Source organism: Lactuca sativa, chromosome 7 (assembly GCF_002870075.4).
Source record: "Lactuca sativa cultivar Salinas chromosome 7, Lsat_Salinas_v11, whole genome shotgun sequence".
Lineage (NCBI taxonomy): Eukaryota > Viridiplantae > Streptophyta > Magnoliopsida > Asterales > Asteraceae > Lactuca > Lactuca sativa.
The window spans coordinates 70,203,900-70,226,360 of record NC_056629.2 but is presented as its reverse complement, the minus strand read 5'-3'; the positions used below and the strand labels follow the sequence as shown (position 1 = coordinate 70,226,360).

Sequence of the window (22,461 nt, the reverse complement as noted above, 5' to 3'; positions counted from 1 at the left end):
AAGAAAGTTGCCAAAACTCCTCACGAGATGTGGACTGGTAAAGTACCTAAACTAGACCACATCAAGATTTGGGGTTGCGAGGCTTTCGTGAGACGCGAGACTCATGATAAGCTCGAACCTCGAAGCGAGAGGTGTATTTTCATCGGTTACCCACAGCGATCCTTTGGTTACCTCTTCTACAGACCTAGTGACAATGTGGTCTTTGTAGCAAGAAGAGGAGTCTTTCGAGAAAGAAAGTTTATAAGCCAAGGAGACAGTGGGAGGCAAATTGATCTTGAAGAAATTCAAGAATCAAGCGGTGAAGGAACTTCAAACTCTAGCCCTCAACTTGAGGAGGAAACTCCTGTTGAGCCAATTGACAAATCTGTACCTCTGAGACGTTCCACGAGAGTTAGGAGTGCACCTGAGCATTACTATGGATTCCATATTACTGCAGAAGGTGAGACACTTATTAGTGATGAAACACTAGTAAGTCAAGATGACCCTAACAGCTACGAGGAAGCCATGGCAGGCCCCGAGTCTGCTAAATGGAAAGAGGCTATGGATAGCGAGATACAATCCATGTATGACAATCAAGTTTGGAACTTGGTTGAAAATGTACCAGGTCGTAAGACAGTAGGGTGCAAATGGGTCTTCAAGAAGAAGACTGACATGGATGGTAAAGTACACACTTATAAGGCTAGACTGGTTGCAAAGGGCTTCTCTCAAATTCCTGGAGTGGATTATGATGAGACCTTTTCTCCGGTAGCCAAGATTAAGTCTATTCGGGTTCTGTTAGCCATAGCTGCATTTCATGACTATGAAATATGGCAGATGGATGTCAAAACCGCTTTCCTTAATGGAAAGTTGGCTGAAGATGTTTACATGAGTCAGCCAGAGGGTTTTGTCAGCAACGAGTACCCTAATAGAGTGTGTAAGCTTGAGAAATCCAGTTATGGATTGAAGCAAGCACCTCGCAGATGGAATCTTTGCTTTGATGAAAAGGTCAAGGAATTTGGCTTTTCTAGGAGTGAAGATGAATCTTGTGTGTATGTCAAGGCTAGTGGGAGTATAGTTAGCTTTTTGGTATTGTATGTGGATGACATACTACTCATAGGAAACGACATTCCAACTCTGCAGGAAGTAAAGTCCTGGCTTGGGAAGTGTTTCGCTATGAAGGACCTTGGTGAAGCTGCCTATATTCTAGGGATAAGGATCTTGAGAGATCGGAGTAAAAGACTAATTGGACTTAGTCAGAGTACCTACTTGGATAAAGTGCTGAAGAGATTCAGCATGCAGGATTCCAAGAAAGGAGAGTTACCCATCCAGAGTAACACCAGATTGAGTAAGACACAAAGCCCTAGCACTGAGGCTGAGATAGCAGAAATGAGTCGAACACCTTATGCTTCGGCTGTAGGATCGATCATGTATGCTATGACGTGTACTCGACCCGATGTAGCCTTTGCCCTGAGCATGGTTAGCAGGTATCAGGCGAACCCTGGCAAGGCACACTGGACTGCGGTAAAGAATATCCTCAAGTACCTACGGAGGACTAAGGACTGGGTTCTTACCCTCGGTGGGAGTGATGACTTGAGAGTTGTAGGGTATAGTGATGCTAGCTTCCAGACTGATAGGGATAATTTCCGCTCTCAGTCGGGCTGGGTCTTTACCCTAAACGGAGGAGCAATTTCTTGGAAGAGTTCCAAGCAAGAGACAGTGGCAGATTCTACTTGTGAATCAGAGTATATTGCAGCTAGTGAAGCAGCAAAGGAAGCGATATGGCTGAAGAACTTCATTGGAGACCTTGGAGTTGTACCAGCTATTAAAGAGCCAATGGAAATTTTCTGTGATAGTGAAAGTGCTGTTGCCTTAGCCAAGGAACCAAGGGATCATGGTAGATCCAGACACATCGACAGAAAATACCATTTCATCAGACATCGGATCGAAGAAGGACTCCTCGTGGCAAAGAGGGTATCATCGGATGAGAACCCAGCAGATCCCCTCACGAAGGGACTGACTCGGGTTAAGCATCTTCAGCATGCTCGGAGCATAGGGCTGAAGGATGATATTAGATTTAGTAGTTAGATAACCCAGAAATTTGTAAAGTGTAATTGACATTAGATGATGAATAAAAGGAGTTTTATTTATGAGTAAAGTGTTGCTATCTCTTGTCGATCGTTTACTATATTTCTTTTGCATGTTTTGACTTCCAGAATAATTTTGTTTGGTATAACATATTATTCAAACCTCCACAGTCGGTCATATGTCGGAAGTAGGTATGAATCAAGACTGTCATGATGGGTTGTAGAGGTCTAAGGTGTTGGACAAGGCTACAACAATCATGAGTACTCATAAGTTCTGAGTATTGGACTCAACCCACGCTCACTGGAATCACTTCATGGAATTCTATCTCGAGTGATCGTGAGACGGTAATATCATATAAGTCTTCAAACCTAGAGATATGATTTGTTACTTACGAGTTGGTTATGCATTGACTGTACGAAACCGCATTGGTAACTCGATGTTATAAAACATACTTTTGTGTGTAATTCAATAAGTGGTAGAACAAACATATGAGTCGAAGTTTATCTGTTCCTTCTTGGATTAGAAGCTGATATCTGGGCCCCTCGATGATTTTGTTTTGACCCATGTACCGGGCCCGGTCAGAACTAAGTTGATGTGTTCAATTAAGTTCTATGTCAAACAAATCGGAAATCGGGAAACAAACTGCTGGACAATAAGTAAGACATTGTTCCATGTATTTGTCCGGCTGATATCTAGAACGGAGGATTATATGATCACTTATCTTAAATGGCGTACTATCATCTTCTCAGTTCCGAGAAACCTTGAAAGAGCTACGATTGCCGGTCGGTTCCTGAAGTACTAGAGATATAGTTATTAGACTTATCCAAGTGGGAGACTGTTGGATAAGGTGTCTAAGTCCATAACTATTTCGGGCTTGTACTTGACCCGACCCGGCATGGTCCATTTGGGTTGCATGGCACCATGCAATTGGATAGACTAAATGAGAGAAATAACACTTAGAGATTATTAATATATTATAAGTTCTAATATATTAATAATATTATTTAATTAGTTGATCAAAGAATTAATTTGGAATTAATTAAGTGATCAAAGGATAACTAATTAAATATATGGGTTGATTATGTAAATCATCCATATCTTGTATAGTGGGCTAAGAGGCTCCATGGATTATCAAGTTGGGTTCTACCCATAGGATGCTCCATGGATGCTCCATGGGAGTTACAAACCCATGGGTCATGGAAATGAAGAGTCATGACACATTAGGGTTTACATGGTGTAACCCTAGATGTGTCAACACTATATAAGAAGCATATTCTCCACCAAAAATCGGCACTACTAAGGAACTAGGGGGCTTGGCCGATTTTGAGAAGTGTGTGTTATCTCAAGAGTCTTTCCAAGAGCATTTGGTGTTGTGTGAAGCATTTGAGGCATCACACTTGGGGTGCTAGGCTCACAAGGTTTCAAGGAACACAAGCAACAACAAGGTAAGTTATTCTATCTATGATTCAAGTTAAAATTGTTCCCCATGTATGCTAGATAGGAATATAACCTTGGAATTCAACTTTGCATGATAATTAGACAAACATAGATCCAAGGTTATTAGGGTTGCATGTACACTTAGGAAGTGTTAGAATGCTCAAAACCCATCAAGATTATGCTCTACAACTTTCATTTAAACACCGTCGGCTAATTTTGAATTTATTTTTATTATACTATTTTTAGTAGGCCGGGTACAGGAAAACTTCGTTATAAAATCATAACTTCTTCATCCGACGTCCGTTTTCGTCTGTCTTTTTACCGTTGCACTAATAATGACGACATCTTCGATTCTCATTTAGATTGTTTCGGCTAAAAACCGCTCAATCTCAAATCGAGTATTCGGGCTGCATACCGCTAAGTCGAAACTTAGAAAAATCATAACTTCCTCAAACGAAGTCAGATTTGGACGTTTTTTTCGTGCACACTCATAGTTTAACATATTCTACGACTTTCTTTTAGGTCACTAAGGCTAATTATCGTTCTAACGTAAATTCACTTTTTACGTCGCGCTGTGTCGTGCCTGTTCTGTCGCGAAACTTCGACGGGTCATAACTTTTTTGTTATAACTCGGATTTCGGTGTTCTTTATATGTACGGAATCCTTGTAACATATACTACAACTTAGTTAAGATTATTCATTCTAAATAATCTTCTATCAAAAAGTCATTTTTTTGACGCTTATCGTCTCTAAATTGACTAGCCCTGATCTACGGGCGTTACAACATCTAATTGCTTGAAATGCAAAAGAAAATTTAAATTACTGATTCCACTTTATCCTATAATGAAACAGATTTGAAAATGGAAAGGAAAGAATGCAGAATAAACCATAAGTAAATGAACCAATAGAACCAGAAAGAAACAAAGGGTATATATCTATGTCTCTGTAAAACAGTTTTCATCAAATGTCAATTCTCAGTTGCAAGAGTCAATAGACTTAATAGAGACATGAATTTATTTGTACATAAATATACGACTGATTCTAATTCTCTTTTACAAACTTATCCTGAAAAGTGACTTGGTTTACATTCCACTTTTACTTTAAAGTCTTAAACAAAGCAAACCACTGTCAATTTCATCCCACATTTAAAGATTGATACAAATTGATTTTAATTCTAAAAATCTTCAAAGAAACTAATAATTATCTTTTGGAGATGTTTAGATGTGGGAGTGTGGGACTAAATATAAATTACCTAATTAGTGCTTGCTTTCCTTAAGGTTCCAACATTGTCTTGGCATTGTCAAGTTCTTTATATTTAATTTTGCAATTAAATAACAAACTGAATCATGCTGCCACTACATTGAACTCAATTTTTTTCCTCTTCTCATTTTCTTTTACTTGTGGGCTCAATGTTCTCTAACAATCCGAGACAAAAAAAAATTATAGAAAAAAACTCCTGAAAAGAGGTTATCGGCATGATTCATGGTGATAGAATATGTAGAACCTAAAAAAATGTAATACATTTTTTAAAAAATAGCTACAAAAATACCTTCAAACAAATACCATCAGACCAACCATTAATCAAACTCAAAACAGAGATCATACAGTGAACCGTCGATTCTTGAAGCTACATAACTGAACAAACACACATGTAATAATTAAAAAGAAAATAAAGAAATCAGGGTGGAGAAAAAAAAAGACATGGAATACATTGGTGTCTCTACAAATCTTTTCCTTCGGGAGTGAGAGGCAGAGATTGGGTCAGGAGAAGAAGGCAAAGGAAGGCATTATTGTTTATGCAAGACTCTGCCAAAATCATTTCAATTTCAACACCTTTTGGGCTAATAAAAATCCTAGATGTATTGAGATACATAGGAAATACTGAGAGATTGATGCAATGATGGAGGAGAGTCAGGAGACGATAAGATTCGAAGATGGATGTGCCGATATTTAGGGGATTTGGGTTTGGATGTTGATTTAGGTCGCTAATTTCTCGCTTTATTTAGGTATAAAGGATTAATGGAAATTGGAATATATTGCCTGATTTTTTGGGAGAGAAAATAGAGGATTGTTTGCTGATTTTTTTGGATACCATTTATGAAACAGATATTAAGAATTAGCGGGAAAGCAAATCAAGAATGAACCACAACATGAAACGTGGCAAAGAAGAGGTGTAAAAAATTGACATGTGTCCTGTGAGGGAGTGTTTTATTAAAAGTTGAGAAACTATAAACCCTAAACTAAAAATTCTGCTGCGAGAAGGAAAAAAAACTGTTCACCTTCTCTGGAGTTCTCATCACTCACTCTCCCCTCTTTACCTTCATGATCTTTCTGCGGTCTCTATCTCTTCTCTCCGCCTTTTTCCAATTGCGACTCTGATCAACGTCCTCAACAGTCGATGCTTCCTCTCCGACGGACTTGTGCTGACTTTGTTTGTTCGTTGCCTCTTTTCTCCAACATCTTCTCATCACCGGATTTGTGGTTGTATGTCTCTCTTTCTCGCTAATCTCTTTAACTTTCTCTTTCTACTAATCTCTTTAACTTTCTCTTTCTAGTAGAATGTGAAATGGGTAAATAGAATTTGAAAAACTAGAGCATTGTTAAAATAGTAAAAGCATGCAACAATGCTTTATTGCTTTTTTACTGTTTGTCAATTTATGAATTGCTAATTTGTTGTACAAATGACTCGTACATAAATCTTACCAAAATGTATAAAGAAACTAAATCTAACTTTGTTTTTATATGTTTACATTATTTGTTAATTTCTATTTATTTATTTTTAATTAATTTTGTATTTTCGTTAAATTAAAATATATTTAAAAACAGTTTTCTGTAAAATCAAAATAATTAGTTGTTTGAAGCTTGAACAAATTGAATTTGTTTGTATGTTTTTGTATTGAAGTTTTTGTTCCGGCCCCCTAGTTTTAATGGTTGTGTTATGCCCCTATGAGATGGGCATGTGAAATGGTCGTTTCACATTTAAATAACTCATGATCGTTGTGTTCTTGGAATTAATTTTAGTAAAAGTTAGTTGTCGGAGTCTCCCATGCCGGCGAAGACAGGCCTGAAAAACATGGAGATGTATTGAGTTTAGAACACAAATCCTCGTACCCCAGGGATCTAGCAACATTTTTTCCACAATCAATGAAACCTCCTGTTTAACAAGAATGGAATACAAACTTACCAAAACATAAAGAACATTTTAATATTCATCTTTTTTCACCCAAAATAATAGAACAACAATGTAATACATAGCTTTTTTTATAAATAAAATACTACCGACTTATTTTTTCCGTTTTATTTGAACTATTTAGCAGTCATGCATCTAAGCTTTCAAGTACATATAGATTTTAGGATCATACTTATTCTTCATATTAAAATGTTGATTTTTCCATTTGAAAAAAGTATTGACCCGAAGGGCCTCCACCAGGGATCAAAGCTAGTCTCACAGGCCCTCTAGCACCTTCTTCAACCGTGAAAATTCCTTTAGAACTAGTGAAGTCTGTCGCAAGGTAACCAGGAGTAATTGCATTCGCAGATAGAAATGGATATTTCTTAGCTAATATCCTGGTGTAGGCATTAAGAGCTGCTTTGGAGATGACATAGCTTGAAACAATATTAGACCACCCTTTCTTTTCCATCGATTCCTGATCTTTAGCATCCTTTAAATACTCACTCATAACCCCATCTACCACCTCCTCTGTGAGTCCATCAACATCACTCAGAATCTTCTTTGCACCTTCGTCTTGAACATACTATAAGAAAAAAAAAAGGATAACAAAACTACCAAAAAGTTATAACCATCAACATATCTTTTCCTTTTACTTTATGCATAAAGAAATCAAACACCCCCTACCTTTTGTTCCTACCTATCTCGCTACTCACTAGATCATGGCAAGTGTTAAAATCAAAAAAGAAGATTAAAAGAGAGATTAGTGGATTCCATATGTGATTAATTTATATGCCAATGAAGATTGATAGAAAGAAAAAGTAGGAGGATATTTAATTTTTCTTATACATAAAATATAATGCTTTAAAAAGTAACTTGAGAGGAAAGGGTAATTAGTTTACTTGTAGTTGCGCTAGTTTGGATGAGATGTTGACTATTTTTGGAAAGGTAGATTTAAGAAGAAGCGGTAGCAAGGCTTGAGTGACATGTTTAGCTCCATAATAATTGGTTTCCAAGCACTTTCGCGCTCCTTCATATGTTTGTGGCACAACTTTCTTGGAGTACTGCGTACCCTTTTCATAAGCCTTTTTATAAGCCTTTTCACCAATTTTCTATATCATAGTTAAAGATAGGCGAAATCATTTACATATTTTTAGAGTGATTGTCCGGTAAATGATCATGAAACCAATATAATAAAGTTTTTCACCGCCTATCTTGGTAATACAAACATGCAATTAGATATTAGATGATAAAAATGTGAAACTTAAGAAGTCTTTTGACTTTTAACTTTTCATATGATCAATAAGATGGTAACACCAAAGGGCTACTAACACAACAGTATCAGGTGTTGCCATCCTTTTTTATGACGAAGGTTCAAGTCCCGTCTAGGACATAGGTGAAATTAGAAGTAAATACTAGTAGATTAGATTTGTCGTTCCAAAAAAAAATAAGATGAACAAAAGCATGGTTTATATAACCAAACATAAGTTACCTCAGTTAGAAGGTTAAAATTCGAAAAGAATTCCTCGTCAATGTTATTAGTAATCACTCCAGCATTGTTCACCTGTTCCATTAATCTAAGTTGTAAAACATACTTCTATGTCGGATTTAATACAAATATATCAAGCAACACCAGATGAGTATAAGTTTGAACGGAACTCGAATTTAAACCCTACAACTAGCTAATTGGAAAACAAAAAGTGGTGTTTCAAAATTGTTACCAATATATTGAGTTTTCCAAACCGAGTATCAACAAAATTAGCCAAGGAAGCAATACTGGCCGGAAATGTGACATCTAGCTGATGAAAGACTACATCCGATAAACCGCAGGAGTGCAATTCGGCAACGACATCGGCGCCCCTCTTCTCATCTCTCGCAGTTAACACCACCATGACATCTTTAGCCAATTGCTTGCATATTTCTAAACCAAGGCCTTTATTTCCACCGGTAACAACAGCGATCCTGAACCATTGAAGAAGACTATTATAGAAAAAAACCAACTTTGTATTTTTTTTTTTTTAAGACTTATTTTCTCTAAAGAAAAGGTAAATATAGCAAAATTCATATTTTTTCCCTTTATAAGTATACATTTATATTGATATATACATTTTTTTAGTTTCAGCTTGTTCATATTCACATATAAATATGAATTGTTCTTTTTTTAGTTTTAGTCCGTTCATATTAACATTCAAAATCTAAACTATATCTAAAATGTCAATTGTACCCAATTTTTGCAACACTTCATGATCATTTTAATGTGAATTTGAGTAATTTCACTTGTAAATCTCAGTAAATTCATTTGTGGGTAAACAAAATGTTGCAATTTTCAAAAAGAATTTCAAGTGAAATATTTAAAGTTACATCTGAATTTAGTCAAATTCATGTATGAAAGTCAATATTTATTTGAATTCATATGTAAATTCTATAAATATAGATAAACAATCATTTACATTCATACTTATCATTTATATTCATTATTCACATTTTAAGGTGACAATCGTGTCGGGTTCGGGTTGACGGATCAGAATACAACAACCCGAACACGACCCATATAATCATATAGGTCACTGGTTGGCGGGTTAGATTTGGGTTACATATAATACAGTGTTTTTAGTAACTAGTTAAAGTTAACCACATAACACTATAAAAGATTACAATTTACACATAAACTGATACAGATTATACATAATCAGATTACAATTTATACATAATCAGATTACACATAAACTAAACGGGGTCCAAAAAATTATAAAATTCTGAAAATATAATGTATTTTTGGGTTTTTGAAGTAAAAAAATGTCAATGAAGGCATTTAAAGTAAAAGTGGGTGCCAAAGAGGGAAGTTTTAGTATAACATAAATTTTTGGAGGGCTATTTAGTAGTAAAAAATGTGGGGTCGGGCTAGATCCGCTACGTCACATATTACAAGTTTGATACAAATTACAACAAGTTAACTGTCTAATACGAGTTCAAAAAATCAGATTACACTATTATTAGTCTACTAAAAAAAATTAGATTACACACATATATTGACAATTTGACACATATTACAACAAGTTAACACATTTCCCGATTACCTCTGAATGACTAACATGAGTTAAAAAAGACCACATAGGAGATTCACCGAACAAAAGTCCAATATAATGATTTGTGATATACGATTTTAGGGCAAAGGGAAAGGGAAAAGAGAAAAGCTTTTGTTTCGTAATCTTACATTCGATCAACAGCGCCAACAACTGAACACAAATGGAGGAGAATACGAGATTGGGAGAAGCTATTGGTGAAGCCAAGAAGCTATAGGCAAATACGAAGTGGCGGAGAGTCGACGTTCATCACTTCATCTTGTGTGAGGACTATGGTCATTGTGGTGTGAGTTTTTGTGATATGTGATTGTAAAAAGGTTTTAAAAGGATTATAGAATAAGTTTAAAAAGGTTGTAATAAAGATTTAAAAGTTTTGTAAAAACATTAGTAAAAAATTGATTTATTTTAAAATAATTGTCAAATAATTTGTGAAGAACTTGAAGAGAAATCGAAAAATGGTTGTAAAAAAGTTTACAAAATGCATGTCCAAAATACTTAAAAAAAATTATAAATATTTTGAAAAAAAATATAAGTTACTATTTAAACTTTTGACGTTTCAAACTTTTAAATTTTTTTGCAACTTACCATTTGAACATTTTTACTTACCCGATTCATTTTTTTTTAGTTTCTTAATTTTTTAGCATTTTTAATTTTTAAATAATTTTTTAATTTTTTTTATAATGTTTTAATCTTTCTACTTATATTTTCATGTAATATTTTTGCAAAATAACATTCCTAAGTTGTAAAGAAAAGTTATGGTCTTGGATGATCCGATGTTTTAAAAGTCTCTTTTGGATTAACCTATATATAGTCCAATATGTATTTCTATCCAAGAATTTGGAAAGTATTTCTTTGAAACCATATAAGCAATGTTTTAAAAACCAATTTTTTAGTTGAACCGGTCTGGTGAGCGGTTCGCGGTTCAACCGGTTCGACCGCCGGGTCAACCGGTTTCTATATTTTTCATATTTTTTCTTATTTTCTTACACATACATACATATATAATTCATGAATTTGATGTTTACAAGTTCAAACATTAAAAATATACATACAAATAAGTTGTAGATGATTCCAAATACATTAAAATAACATATAATCATAAGTTTTAGTGTTTTACATCAATCCATATACATCAAAAATAAAATAAAGTATAATACCAAAACAATATATAGTTTTAAATGAATACAAACACATCAAAAAACTTTATAACATTTACCGTATGTTTTTATTTATAGAAAACTAAATAAATTTGAAAAAAAAATCACCAAAGTTTATTGTGTAAATAGTTCTTTTTCATGTGTTTTTTTTTTTTCGGTTTAACCGGTTCAACCGGTTTATTTTGACCAGTTCAACCGGCTTTTTCTAAAAACCGGCCGGTTCAACCCGATTTAGAAATTGACATAAAACCGGTGATAATTGAACCGCTCTTACCACCGATTCACGGTCCAACCGGTTCGACCGGCCGGTTCAAACCGGTTTTTAAACCATTGCATATAAGTCCATTCATTTAAAAATAACCATATAAGCCACAGACAAACACAAACATATAAATAAACACAACGTCAAAATAAAAACTAATGTTAAGTAATTGTATTGGATTATTGATAATCGTCTATGTGTATATTCGAACAAAATGTCAAAAAATAACATTATATAATATAAACTTATAAAATATCAAAACAATAAATAGAAAACAACATTAAGTAGTATCTCCGACATAAAAGTAAAAAAGTTAAAAGATTTTTAAATAGAAAAATTAAAGAAAAAATAAAATAATTTTAATAATATGATTTTTTTTATAATTTATGGAATTGATTTTTAAAACAATAACTTTATAAATAAAATATTAATTTTATTAAATAAATAAATAATAAAATAAAGTTAATGATTAAAGGTTTTGATGTAATTGAAATCATGGGTAAAGTTTTTATTAAGACTTTGGAGAGTTTTTTTTAAGAGACTTTCAAAATAAATTTGAAAAAAATAAATAAATTTTGGAACGGATTTGTAAAAGAAAAAAGTTTTAACCAAATTTATAACAAAATTTTAGACTTGTGCCAAAAATGTATAATTATAAAGGATCTGGTATTACATGTAATAACTATTAAAAAAACAAAAATATAAGTCCCTTTCTACACAATTATTTGGATTTATTGGTAATTTCCAACAATTTAAACAATTGGTTTTCAAATACAATGTTAACCATAATAAAGAATATAAAAATAAGTACAAAAAAAAATTATATAGCTATCAATTAGATAGAATCACTTTTGGAAAACTTTAATGTGTCAACCAGTTAATTTCAAACGATAGAATCCATAAAGATATTTTTTGATGTGTCAATCAAAAGATTTCAAGCATATGCAAATAGATTTCAAAGATATAACAATACAATTTCCCTTTATGTATTCGAAGCATGAGAGAGATATGAGTACCTTTTTTGTGCCATTGTCTTGAATTCAACTTTTTGTTTGGTTGTTTTGTTTGGTTCTGAATAGTTGTGAGGGTATTAAAACATTTGAGTGTATTTAAAGGATCAGTAAATTACAGTTCCGGTCCTGTACTCATTTTTTGGATTTTGTCCATAAAAAATATTTTTTTATACTTTCGGTCATATTTCATTGTTTTTAAACATTTTTAGTCCAAGACTCACACATCATTTAGAAGTAGCTTCTATAGCCATATAGATTAGAACTAGTATATAAGTCATCACACTCTGCATTGCAGGAGGAAACTCCTTTACAGTTAATAAAAACTAAAACTAAAAAAAATACATGTAAGATACAAAAAACGTAATTTTAAAATATAATAAGGGTCTAAATCGCATATTATAAAATATAGTAATTTAACTTTAAAATTTTGATTGCTGAAAACTATTAGACCAAAACTTTTTTAAGGTAAAAGTGTAAGTGTAAAAATCTACAATGATAAAAAGCAAAATCACTATTTCCAGAAAGATGCTTATTTTGCATCTTGTTTTATATACCAAAAAAATCGTAATGTCTAAATATAGTCGTTTTTAGTCTAAAAAAATAAAACAAAATAAACACTAACTTCCTCTCACAAACCATATTTTGTAATATATATATATATATATATATATATATATATATATATATATATATATATATATATATATATATATATATATATATATATATATATTCCTACAGTTTTTTTTTTATATTTTCTTTAACCTGTGTAATTTTTTGAACGCTAGTATTACGTGTTTGATTTCTTTGTATTTATTAACAATAAGTGCTTTGTAATCTAGAACTCTAGATACTTATTTTCTGTGTATTTATTAACTTTAAATGCTTTGTATCATTGTTAACGTGACAATCTAACATATTAAAGAGGAAAGAAAGAGCACGAGGTCAATGTGGTGGGAGAACTTGAAAGAGCACAAAGGGACAATGTGGTTGGGGTAATTTCATAAAATTTAGAGGTTATTTGAAGGATCTGAACTCTTACATCTGAATTTTTAAGATGTTATGTATTTTTAAGGAGAAATTAAATATCCTCCTATCTTTTGATAAATGATGATATGTGTCATATTAGTATCCTAAAATATCATAAAATCTTATTAAATGTACATTAAATGTTACACATGTCATTATTTCATTGGGTAGGAGGATATGTAAGAACAAAAAATTAAAATATATTTAATTTCTCATTTTTAAGAGTTCGAATAGGGTAGTGAGAGAAAAAAGGTAGACAGTCATGTGAAATAGAAAAAGAAAAAAAAAATGTTTGCTGAAAAATTAAGGTATCTCAAGACCATATTTTTTTTTTCTATTAAGATACAACTCGTTCTCTTGCAAATTAAAAGACTATCAAACGCTCCAAATCTAAAAAACTAAAAGTCTGCCTCTTAATTGAAAATTTGAGGGCTACCACACAGCCTGTTAAGGCGTCTATAAGCCAACACCAAATTTCATTTTACATCATATTTTTTTATATTTTTTTACTATGATATGAAAAAATCCGTATACAAAATTGTGTTTTGGTTTCAGAATAATCATTAAGATGGCAACAAATTGTTTAGATATATATAAAAAGTAAAGATAATATACTAAAGAGACAACTATTGTTTAAATATGGAATTAAGATATTAAGATAAGGTAAAGATGTGTTTATTGTTTCCTTCACTCATTCTGACGTTGGACCGTGAAGATCACGAATACCCAACTTGCTATGCAAAAACTGGCATCGTTCAGTTCCAAAAGGATTGATGAATATGCCGGCAACTAGATTTTTGGTGCTAATTACACACGACGTACTCTCACACGACACACATCCACCTGAATAACTGAACAATATGGAAATGCTACCATGTCACCCTCATAATAGTTGTATAATAGGTACTCCCAAATTAGTATATTAAGTCACATCAAATCGAATGATTTGAAGGTGGCTCATCACCAATTTGGTCGTTGCTTTAACAACTACATCACACACTCTAGGATTAAAGTTTCTTAGTTTTTCATGTGACAGTAAAGTTTCAACAACATTCTTTTATTTTTGTTTTCAATTTTTTTTATTTGTTATTGATCTATCAAATTGTTTATTATACCGGCTTTCTAACCGGTCTTCTGCTTAGTTTTGGCAAACTAGCTTTTAAGCTAATTTTTAGTTTAGAAGATAGCTTATCAAGATGCTATTTTATAATGTATTTTATAAACTATAATAAACTATTTTTATGATTTTGTTAAATACTGAATTAAAATAAGATAATTTATTATTGTCAAACAGGGCCTCAAATAAGAAAGTGATTGTGGTATACCAACATATCTTAAGGCATGAATAACTCCAATTTTAAGCATTTATGGAAGTGGGCTACCTTATTTAATTAAGCCTAAAATAGAAATGAGATAATAGTAATAACAAAAGAAAGTTAAGGCGTGAGACGAAGTAAAGTAAATCAACAATAAGACCTAGACATATTAAAAAAATCATAGGTATTAAAATAAAATCATTCAAAACTATATATATATATATATATATATATATATATATATATATATATATATATATATATATATATACTAGTTGTGAGACTTATATATTACATGAGTTAATTTAAAAAATAATAAATAAATAAAGGTCAAAATATTTGAGAACTATGAAATTTATAAGAAAAATAATGAGTTATTATAATTAAAATGTTTTTTATCTTTTAAATTTTAACAAATAATTTAAATAAATAAAATAAACTAAAAGCTTTAATTTTATGAATTTTGAAATTAAAAGGTAAGTTTTTTACTGAAATTGATATCCATTTATTATTACATTTATTGCAATTATTACATTAAATAATTATGTGAAATTTAATAAAATAGAAAAACTCATAAAATGACATGTGGGAAAAAAATTAATTCAAATAACTACAAAATGACATTTGACAAATTGAATGAGAGTGACAAATGACAAAAAAAAAACTTTTATTAGAGAGGATATATATATATATATATATATATATATATATATATATATATATATATATATATATATATATATATATATATATATATATATATATATATGACTAATCTTATTGTTTATGACCAATTTACTTAAAAAAAATCCTAAATAAACAAATTTACATCGGTTGATGTGGGTGCTTGAGGAGGTGTGGTAACACCATATTTTGGTATCAAGAATTTTATCACACATCGCACCATGTTTTCTTGATCTTCTTTAAAATCCTACAAGATTTTACACCCAGAAGAATTTTGTCAAACAATATTGTCAATCTTTAATGATTATATTAAAGGCTTTTAAACTACAAAATAATAGAAAAAAGATAGGTTATATAAGACATAAATAAAAAGACAAAAAGAAATGTATCAGATCAAGCATAGTAGCATTTGTGGTCACCATCATTAGGCCGGTCGGTGCATCATCTACCGCACACTACAGTAGCTAATTTGGTGTCGCAGTGTGCGGCAAACTCAACTCCGACCCCCTTACCGCTCTCGATATCCTTACCGGTGGAGGTGATATTACCGTAGTTCATTTCCCCATTTGAGCCATTTGACCGTTGACAACGGTCAGTTTTTCAATTTTTTCTTAATAATTTAACTATAAATTAAAACCATACCTTACACATATATCACACACAACACTTTCAATTCCACAAGTTTTCAAACTTATTTCTTCCAAAATAATGAATCCAATAAAAACCCTCAATTTACCGCTCGAGGCAAATCACGTCCAAATGTTCGACCGTTGGATACGTCGGTATACCGACCCTAATTTAATTCATTCATGATTTCGTCCCGACCCCAACCTCGTCCCCAACAAGTTTACTATTACCCCTGGAACCTCTAAGCCTAAACATGTTTCGAAATTGGTCCCCGCTTCCTGAATATATCTCGGATGTTGAATTTGTACAAGAAACATAACTCGATCCCGAACCGGTAACCGAAAACCGATCCGACGTTTTTCACGAAACACAAGCCAAACCATCCAACTGCAAAAGATGTGGGAAAGAAAACGCGTCGGTTTTGGTAAAAGAGAAGGACCCGACTCAACAATGACAACCGGATGAAGAGGTGACATTAGGCGAGTCATGGGTCGACATTTCTGAGGATTCACAAACCGAAAATACGCAAAAAGATGAACACTTTTGGCCACGCATTATGGAGCGGTTTCTTAGTGTCATGGGTCGTGGGGAATACCATACAAAACACCATTGTTGTAGCAAGTTTCGAGAGATGAACAATTCGGTTACTAAATTCAACGGCATTTACAAAGAATTTGCTTACTCAACGGAAAAGAGGGGAAAACAATCAACACATTTTCAAGATAGCGCTTAAAACATATTTTGTTGATATTAAAAAGTATTTCAAATTTATTGATGTTTGGAGGTTTTTATCCGTATCCCCGAAGTGGATAATGTTGGATTAGGTGTCTAAGTCCATAACTATAATTGGTATGTACTTGACCCGATAGTAGCATGGTCCATTTGTGTTGCATTCACCGGAGCAATTTGATAAGAAGGATATTTGAGAAATAGGTTAATTGCGATTTATTAATATATTATAAGAATAATATATTACTTGAGAAATCATATTATTTAATTGGTATTGATCAAGAATTAATTTGGTGATCAAAAGAGACTGATTAAATTAACATGGGATGATTATGTAAATCAGTGATACATATAGTTTGGGCTAATGATCCATGATTGATTAGTGATGGACTAAGCTTATGTGAGAGTCCATGAAATGTTAGTCAAAATGAATTATTGGATCAAAAGCCTAAGTGGATGAATTAGGGTTTACAAGTGACCCTTGGAACTTTACACTATATATGTAACCCCTAAGCCCTTAAAATCAACACGCAATTATTCTAAAAAGAAAATAGACGATTTTGGTGCCTCTTAAACCTCTCTCATAATCCTCCATTTGTTCTTGGTGTTTTGTGACTTATTTGAGGCATCACATTTGAGATGCTAAGCTCTTGTAAGGCCAAGTTCTACAAGCTACAACAAAGAGGTAATCATCTAACTCGTTTTTATGTTTCAAATATCAATGTTGTATGCTAGTTAGGCTTCATGCTTTGGAAAATGAAAATTGCATGTATAACTAGAGAAAACTTAGATCCAAAGCATTTAGGGTTGTATGTGCACCATTGGCTTGTTATAGTGCTCTAAACCCTTTAGTGGTATCAGAGCCTAGGGTGTTTTCTATTATATTGATGCAATTGTTCAAAGTTGAAGCAAATTGAATTCTGCTCTCTGCCTGGTGGACTCGACGAGTCCTATGAAGGAACTCGACGATTTGATCTCGAGTTAAGCCAACTCGACGAGTTGGATCATCTGTTTGCAGATTTTCATGTTTTTTGGCTAGAATTGGATTAGGTTCATTACCATAAACCGTTTTATATCATAAAATCTGAATTTTCTGATATGATGGTGACTATCCTCATGTAATTAAAAGATAAATTGTCAAATTTTAAGATAATTACTAGATTATATGATAAGCTAATTATTTGTATTATTTGATTTGAAATTATCTTGCTATATGAGTTGAATTAGATCAAATTGGTAAATGATAAAAATATGTGATTATTTTACTTATTTAAAATTTGATCTAAATGGCTTTGAAGAGTTACAAAACTTGTCATCATGTTTTGGAATTTAAAAGGTTTTGAAGAGTTACAAAACTTGTCATCAAGTTTTGGAATCCAAAAGGTTTTGAAGAGTTTCAAAGTTTGCCCTCAAGTTTTGGAATTTAAAAGGTCTTAATTATGAAACATTAAATTCTAAAACCCTAAAAAATTTGAAAAGGTTCAAAAGTGCACCTTTTGGTTTTGTAACTTAAAATTTAATTAAATATCCTTAATTTTGAAATCTTAAATTTAGAACCTTGATATTTTGAATAGTTCAAATTACACCCCTATGGTTTTATTAAATTAATTATGTTTTTAATTAAAATAAAGAATTAATAAATTCATAATGACATGGTTTAAGTTTAATTAAATTAAAAAGTCTAATTTATTAATAGATTAAACCACTTAGTATTTTAAATGTGTAAAATACACCCTTATACTATATAAAATTAAAAGTCTAATATATTATATATGTATAAGTTAAAAGTCAGTCTTACCATTAGTAGGCATCATTCACGAAGCTGGTCTATAAGGGGAGTTTAAGGAAGCAGCTTGTAAAATGACCGCCATTGGGTATATACTCTTACCTACCGCACCCTTGTAAAATGACCGCCATTTAAAACCCTTTCCTTTGGCCACCTTGGAGTCAAAATCTAGGGTTTCCAAACCCTAAGGTTTTTGGTTTTTAGGCAAGTTTGAAAGCCTTGCCTTCCACTCCAAGCAGAAGATTTCGAAATCTAAGGAATCTGTTAGTAGCTTGTTATTTTTGGTAATTATCTTGTTAATTGTTTAATTGGATAATTAAAGATATCCCTGCCTAAATTTCGAAATCCATGGATATAGGATTAAATGAAGTTAATATATTTAATTTAAATTGGTAATCCTTATTTGATTTAATAATTTAATTACTTGTTTAATTTTTGAATAATTATTAAATCAAAATAGTTCAAATTGCACCCTTATGGTTTTATTAAATTAATTAAGTGTATAATTAAAAGAGAGTTAATAAATCCATAGTGATATGGTTTACATTAAAAGTCTAATTTGTTAAATTAGACCACCTAGTATTTTAAAAGTGTAAAATACACCCTTATACTATATATAACATTAAAAGTCTAATATTATATATGTATAACTTAAACTGCTAGTCTTACCGTTAGTAGGCCTCATTCACGAAGCCGATCTATAAGGGGGGTATAAGGTTATGACCTATAAAATGGTCGTTTAATGGGTGTCCACTCTCACCCACCGCTTCCTTGATTGGTGGAGGGTCGTTAGCCGAACGGGTAGGATAGGGCAAACCCTTTCCATTAAAAGTATAATGAAGTATAAAGTAACTAAATGTTTTATACAAAATTCCCAATCTTAGTTACTTTAGGCAAAAGTGAATTTGATGCAATTCCATGAAATTACACTTTGTACCCTTGCGAAGACGTTAGTGGAGCGTGTGTGGTTAACCGACACACTAAATGGTTCTAAGCAAAGGTAGCAAAGGGTGACTCAATGTTTGTCATAGTTCAATGGAGCGTGTGTGGTTAACCGGCACATCGAATAGGTGACTATAACATTGGGGGCACCATGTAAGTTTGCGTGGTTATTCACACCCTGTTTTGTGATCCTCGGCATCCCAGTCACAAATCGAGGGGCATATCGAGATTTAAACATGCCATTGAAAAGTTCAATGAATCTCAAAAGATCTAGGATTTTTCAATACATTTAAAACTTAATCTCCTTTTCGTTTTTCATGGTGGAAAATTAGTAAGTTGTCATTCACTTACCTTCAAATGTTCTGCAAGTTGGATTACGGCATCCCTCTTCTAAATTGTAGAATATTGTGTTGGATCCTAGCCTTAATATCTCATTTGGGTGTTTTATTAAGGACTCAATCAACTAACTTGAATTTTCTCCCGTTATATAGATGTCAAAGTCTGACAACTATGGTCTTCCTAAATCCGTTGGAAAAAGTTTTCCACATGAAGATGATCTTCCACAATTGTATTGTGGAAATAGAAATTATGCTTCATTTCCTCCACCTCCTCCAATAATTCTCCCTGACCCACATGTTCGAAGACTTGAACAGTTCAAAATCACTCAAGTCCTATTGGCAAAAGACACGAAAATGGAAAGTCTATATGTGCTCATATCTTAGATAAATGGTTACATATTGATAAATTGGGATTGTTGGGTGTCGATGTTTAAAGAAAGTTGGTTGTTGACTTGGTTCTTCAGTCACTTCCCGAATCATATGGTAAGTTCGTTAGAGAGTAGTATATGATGGACCACGACATGACCCTTATTGATTTGACTTATTTGCTTATTGCTGCTGAATCAGAATTGATTTGGCGCACTGGTCAACATATTTGTCTGGTAAATCAATATCCCAACCCTCTATAGGCAATGGTAACATTGGAAGTCCATAAAAGTTTTCTCTACGCAAGAGAAAGGTTGAGTCTGAGATAGTCCCGTGTTCCATTCCAGAGAGTCCATAAGTTTCTACTGCCAAAAAGAAGGGCCATTGGTTACGAAGTTGCCCTGACTACCTGAGAGATCTAAGAGATGGGAGAGTCAAGATGTATGAGTCTGCTTTAGGTAAAAATCCACTATCTAACTCTATTAAGTTCCTATTTGGAGATTCTTAATACATGATGTGATAAGATTACATTTCGATGTTTTGAAGGATCGAAAAAAGGAAAGGAAGCTTAAAGGAAGGAGCAAGCTGAGTCTGATCGCGAATAAATGGATTTCTATCGCATGATTCAAGGATCAAATATTTAAGCTACTACTTTAGAGTTAGGATAGATTGCTAAGTAATATTTACATAGTTTTCATTAGTAATCGCATTGTAAGGACAATATTTTTCTGCAATAAAATAAATTTTGATTTTGTCTTATTTATTTATCCTTGCAATGGTGTGTATGAAAAATTGATGTTTGATTGTTTCTATTGTTAGCTATAATAGATTTGATTCTTAATTATGTTATTTGTGGAAATGTCGAGAATTTGCCAAATAAGGGAAGATTCTCATCGCCCAAGTTTCAGTTGGACAGAAACTTGGAGTCATGCAACTTGGTTGCGTGATGACTGAGAAACTTCATGTTTGGAAATTAGACTAATTCTTTGACAAAGTGTCAAGAGAAGGACTAGGAGATCGAGTACACTAGGTTGTGCGTTGATCAAGTCCACCACAAGAGTGATAAAGATATTCGTCATGATTTACTAAATTTTAGTAAATATGGTTATACTTATAAGATTAAGTATAATTCTGAGTTGATTGAAAGAGTTTTAATCAATAGCAGAACGAATAAGAAGAATCAAGTAGGCAGAAAGATAAAAGTTTCTCTATTCTAAGAAGAAGGGAGAGTACCTTTTATTGTGTTTTATGATAAGTCTTAATGATTAAGAACCATATCTCAATTGATCCTCCAAGTGAGTCTTAGTGCATTTGTATGTCTAAGAAGAGGAATCGAGAATTGTAGATATGGTTAAAATCAAGAAGTCAATCGTACTTCGTTCCAATATTAAGACTTAGAGTAATATTCCAAGATTGTGAATTGAGTGACAAGTCTAAGTAGGTTTATAACACTCATCAAATTTAGGGTTTGGAAAAGGCATTCTTATTTTTGCACATTTGAAAATTGGTAAGTTGTGCTGTCTTGGATAAGACAAAGACCAACTAGGAGCAATTATGTGAAGTGTTTTGTCTTGATAAGCACTACACTAACTCTTGAATATTTTTTTTTTGTCTAGGAAAGGTTCCTGACAAGAGAATCATATATGTCAAGAGGTAAGTGGGAGTCTAAATTGTCTTGAAAAATTTCAAGAACAAATCAAGAAGTAAACCTATTACACTAGCACACGACTTGAGGATTATAACCTATCGTGTTGACAAAATTGTATTTATGTGCCAATCCAGTTGAGTGATTATGCATATGAGTTCTACGAGTCCTCAATTGAATGCATAAGGGCAAACACCTTGATCAATGAAAGTACATTGACTGGCATAGTTGAGCTGCCAAATAACTGGGAAGCAATGGTGGGACCCTTGATGGCAAGAAATTAAGAATGAACAAGTTCTATCCATAAGAGTTTGAATTTGTCACAAACATTATCTTTCGATTATGGTTATGGCAAATTCACATGGATAGGAACACATACACCATAAAATCTAAGTGTCATAAGGTTTCTCTCCTTCATGAAAATGATTGTGAGGAAATGCTTTCACTAAGAGAGATTTTAAGAAGATAGTGATTATGTAAAGTGCATTCTCAAATTTGATTATGATTACGGCATCCCTCTTCATAGTTCGAATTGTGAGATTTGGCAATTAGTCTGAACATTTAGGACTTAGTAAAATAAGTTCTTAATTAGTTTAGACATACATGTGAGCTGTCTAAGGAAAGGTGTGTGATTTTTAGAAGCTTAGATAAAGGCTTATCGAAGCATTAGGTATTAGAAATATGAACTTAAGGAATTCAATAAGCATTGTTTTCTAGAAGTTCAAGTGTTTTCTGAATACATGTCAAAGCTAGTGGGAGCATAAGTGTTATGCTTGTATAGAAATAATCATTGTGTTAGTGGGAGCATGATTAT

The 22,461-nt window shown here is 32.5% G+C and overlaps 1 protein-coding gene across 1 annotated transcript; it reads right to left on the bottom strand.

Annotated features, from left to right (window-relative positions):
- Positions 1-6,699: 6,699 nt before the first annotated feature.
- On the bottom strand, positions 6,700-10,349 carry LOC111881679 (salutaridine reductase). Its single transcript, XM_042896750.1, has 5 exons — positions 10,339-10,349; positions 8,392-8,650; positions 8,163-8,234; positions 7,573-7,767; positions 6,700-7,256 (listed from the first exon to the last, which is right to left on the bottom strand). Exons 1-5 carry the CDS (start codon positions 10,347-10,349, stop codon positions 6,876-6,878), a joined length of 918 nt encoding a protein of 305 aa, XP_042752684.1. The 3' UTR covers positions 6,700-6,875.
- Between the last annotated feature and the right edge of the window lie 12,112 nt (positions 10,350-22,461).